Source organism: Emiliania huxleyi (genome assembly GCF_000372725.1).
Source record: "Emiliania huxleyi CCMP1516 chromosome Unknown EMIHUscaffold_1925, whole genome shotgun sequence".
NCBI lineage: Eukaryota > Haptophyta > Isochrysidales > Noelaerhabdaceae > Emiliania > Emiliania huxleyi.
In genome coordinates this window covers 4,819-6,959 of record NW_005200664.1, presented here as the reverse complement: position 1 = coordinate 6,959, position 2,141 = coordinate 4,819, and the positions used below count along the sequence as shown (strand labels likewise).

The 2,141-nt window shown below is 67.5% G+C and overlaps 1 protein-coding gene across 1 annotated transcript in view; it reads left to right on the top strand.

The window, feature by feature from the left end:
- Positions 1-1,398: 1,398 nt before the first annotated feature.
- EMIHUDRAFT_123196 (hypothetical protein) overlaps positions 1,399-2,141 on the top strand; it is a gene marked incomplete at both ends in the record, with an annotated part of 4,998 nt that continues 4,255 nt past the window's right edge. The window contains one exon of the mRNA XM_005782119.1: positions 1,399-2,108. Within this exon, the coding sequence (XP_005782176.1) occupies positions 1,399-2,108 (710 nt within the window). The remainder of the gene's footprint in view (positions 2,109-2,141) is intronic.

Below are 2,141 nucleotides of genomic sequence, written 5' to 3'. Positions count from 1 at the left end.
ACCGGAGTCCCCCGGAAAGCTTGTGTTTCGGTTTCCAGGTGTCGTTTTGGCTGCCTTGAGCGAGGCCAATCTATCAGCGTACCGCGCCTTCAGCATAGCGATCCGCGCCTCGAGCTCTTCCAGCTCACGATCTCGTCGGGAGAGCGTCCTCGTCAGTGTGGTGCGATCCGCCGCCGCATGGTCTGAGTCGCTCGCTGCTCGCGTAACACCGGGCTGCTTCCAGGCGAGTCCAGCGATCAGGGCGAGGAGCGCTGCGAAGGCACGGCGTGTCGTTAGCATTTGCCGACAGGGGTCTCGGCAGATAGTCGGAGATACCCGGTAGTGGGTGGTGTGAACGCGCGGGCCTTCTAGGCCCGCGGGTAGTCTCCCCCCATCCCCAGGGCCTCCAGGGCTCGCACCTCAACCTCTCACAGACCAGCGCATAGCGCCATAGGACGTATTTTCTTCTCATAACAAGGCTGTGAACATCGAGCGCCGAAACGCCCTACCTACCTATCCCCAGGCCGCGCAGCGAAGCGAAAATAGACGAAAATAGGGGTACCTACCTGTTGCAGGGCCCTCCGTGGCGGTCAAAACCGGACATACCTACCTGTTGTATAGGCTTGGCCATAGGGGAGAGAGAGAGACTTTCATAGGGCCGTGTCCACACGTTAGCTGATGTCTTTTCTTTGGCCGAGGTCTCGCCTCCGCTTCTCCTCCGACTGGTACTGCCGCCTCCGAGAGCGTCGACGGCCCGGCCGGGGTCACCCCGGGCAAGGACGGTGGCATTGGGTCCCACCCACTTCCATCCCCGGGAGGTCGGGTCCGCTCTCCCTGGTCGACGAGTCGTGCCCGCACCCGCGGCCTCTCTACGTCCTTGGTTCGCTCCCCCCCTCCACCGGCTCCTCTTCAGGCTCGGGGAGGCGTGGCCCTCCTTGTCGAAGGTCGCGGTGATCCGGCTGCCACTGCGACGGGCCTTCCCCCTGTGAGCTCGTACGTCCCGACTCCACTCGCAGAGGCCGCGTCAGCTCATCCCTCGCCTCCTCCGACAGCTGACCCCAAGCCCCCCCTGGGGCCCTCCGGCCTCGGCCTTCCGGCTCGCCGGCGGGCCCGTTATCGTATTGCGGCAACTCCCCTCCCCCAGCTCCTCCTCCCGGGTACCCCAGCCTCCGGCGGGGCGGCCCCGGATCCCTCAGGCTGAGCCGCTCAGGTTATTCCGAGTGGGACCATACGGTGGCGGCTCCGCCGGCGGCGGGGGTGGAGGCGGAGGCAGGGGTGGCGGGCACGGTGGCGGCCCTCGCGGCCAAAACGCCTGGTGTGGAGCCGCTGGGGCGGCCCCACGACCCTGCAGCCGTTCCAGCGGCGGGGGCGGAACTGCGAGTGTTTCTCTCTTCTTTGCTCGCGCGAGACCCATCCGCAATGACGGACAAATGGCGGGGTTGGCTCTACACACATTCGAGTGCAAGCGACGACGGATGGAAGCGCGTGTGCAAGCTCTCCTCCTCCGCCACATCGGCTGCCATCCTTCCCGAGGAGATACGAATGGTCCTCTTCAAGCGCTCTGCGGTCGAGGAGAGAGAGCGTCGGTACCTGAGCGCGTTGGGGGAGCCGGTTCCCCACGAGAGGGAGCGCCTGCTTTCCTCGAACGGATGGCACTCGTTCGAGCTCAGTGTGCGCACAGCCAAAGCCCGAGAGGCCGACTTGCGACGGCTGGTGCGGCTCGGCGCCTTCATGGCTGAGCGCGGGCGTGTCGGTGTGCTCAAGCTTCCCGGAGGCGCCTCGGTCGTGATGCACGAGATTGCGACGGTCGAGCTGCCCCTCGAGGCTGGCGGCCCGGAAGTCGTGGTTCGCTGCGGCTTGGCGCTTGGCACCGCCTCCGCCAGCGCCGCCGCGGCCGAGCTCTCGCCTCCACCGCCCGACACAGCCACGGCCGCGGCGGAGATTGAGGCGGTCGTCGCCGCGGCGCACGCCACTCTTGAGCCCCAGCCCGCCACCTCCAGCGCCGCCCTCCCCGCTACCTCCAGCGCCGCCACCTCTGGCACCGCCCTCAAGAACTCCGGCGCCGCCTCCAGCGCCGCCCTCTCCGAAGCAGCCGCGGCAGTCGCCGCCGCCGCCGGCCGAGTGCTCTGGTACTACAAGGATGAGAGGCAGGCGGTCCAGGG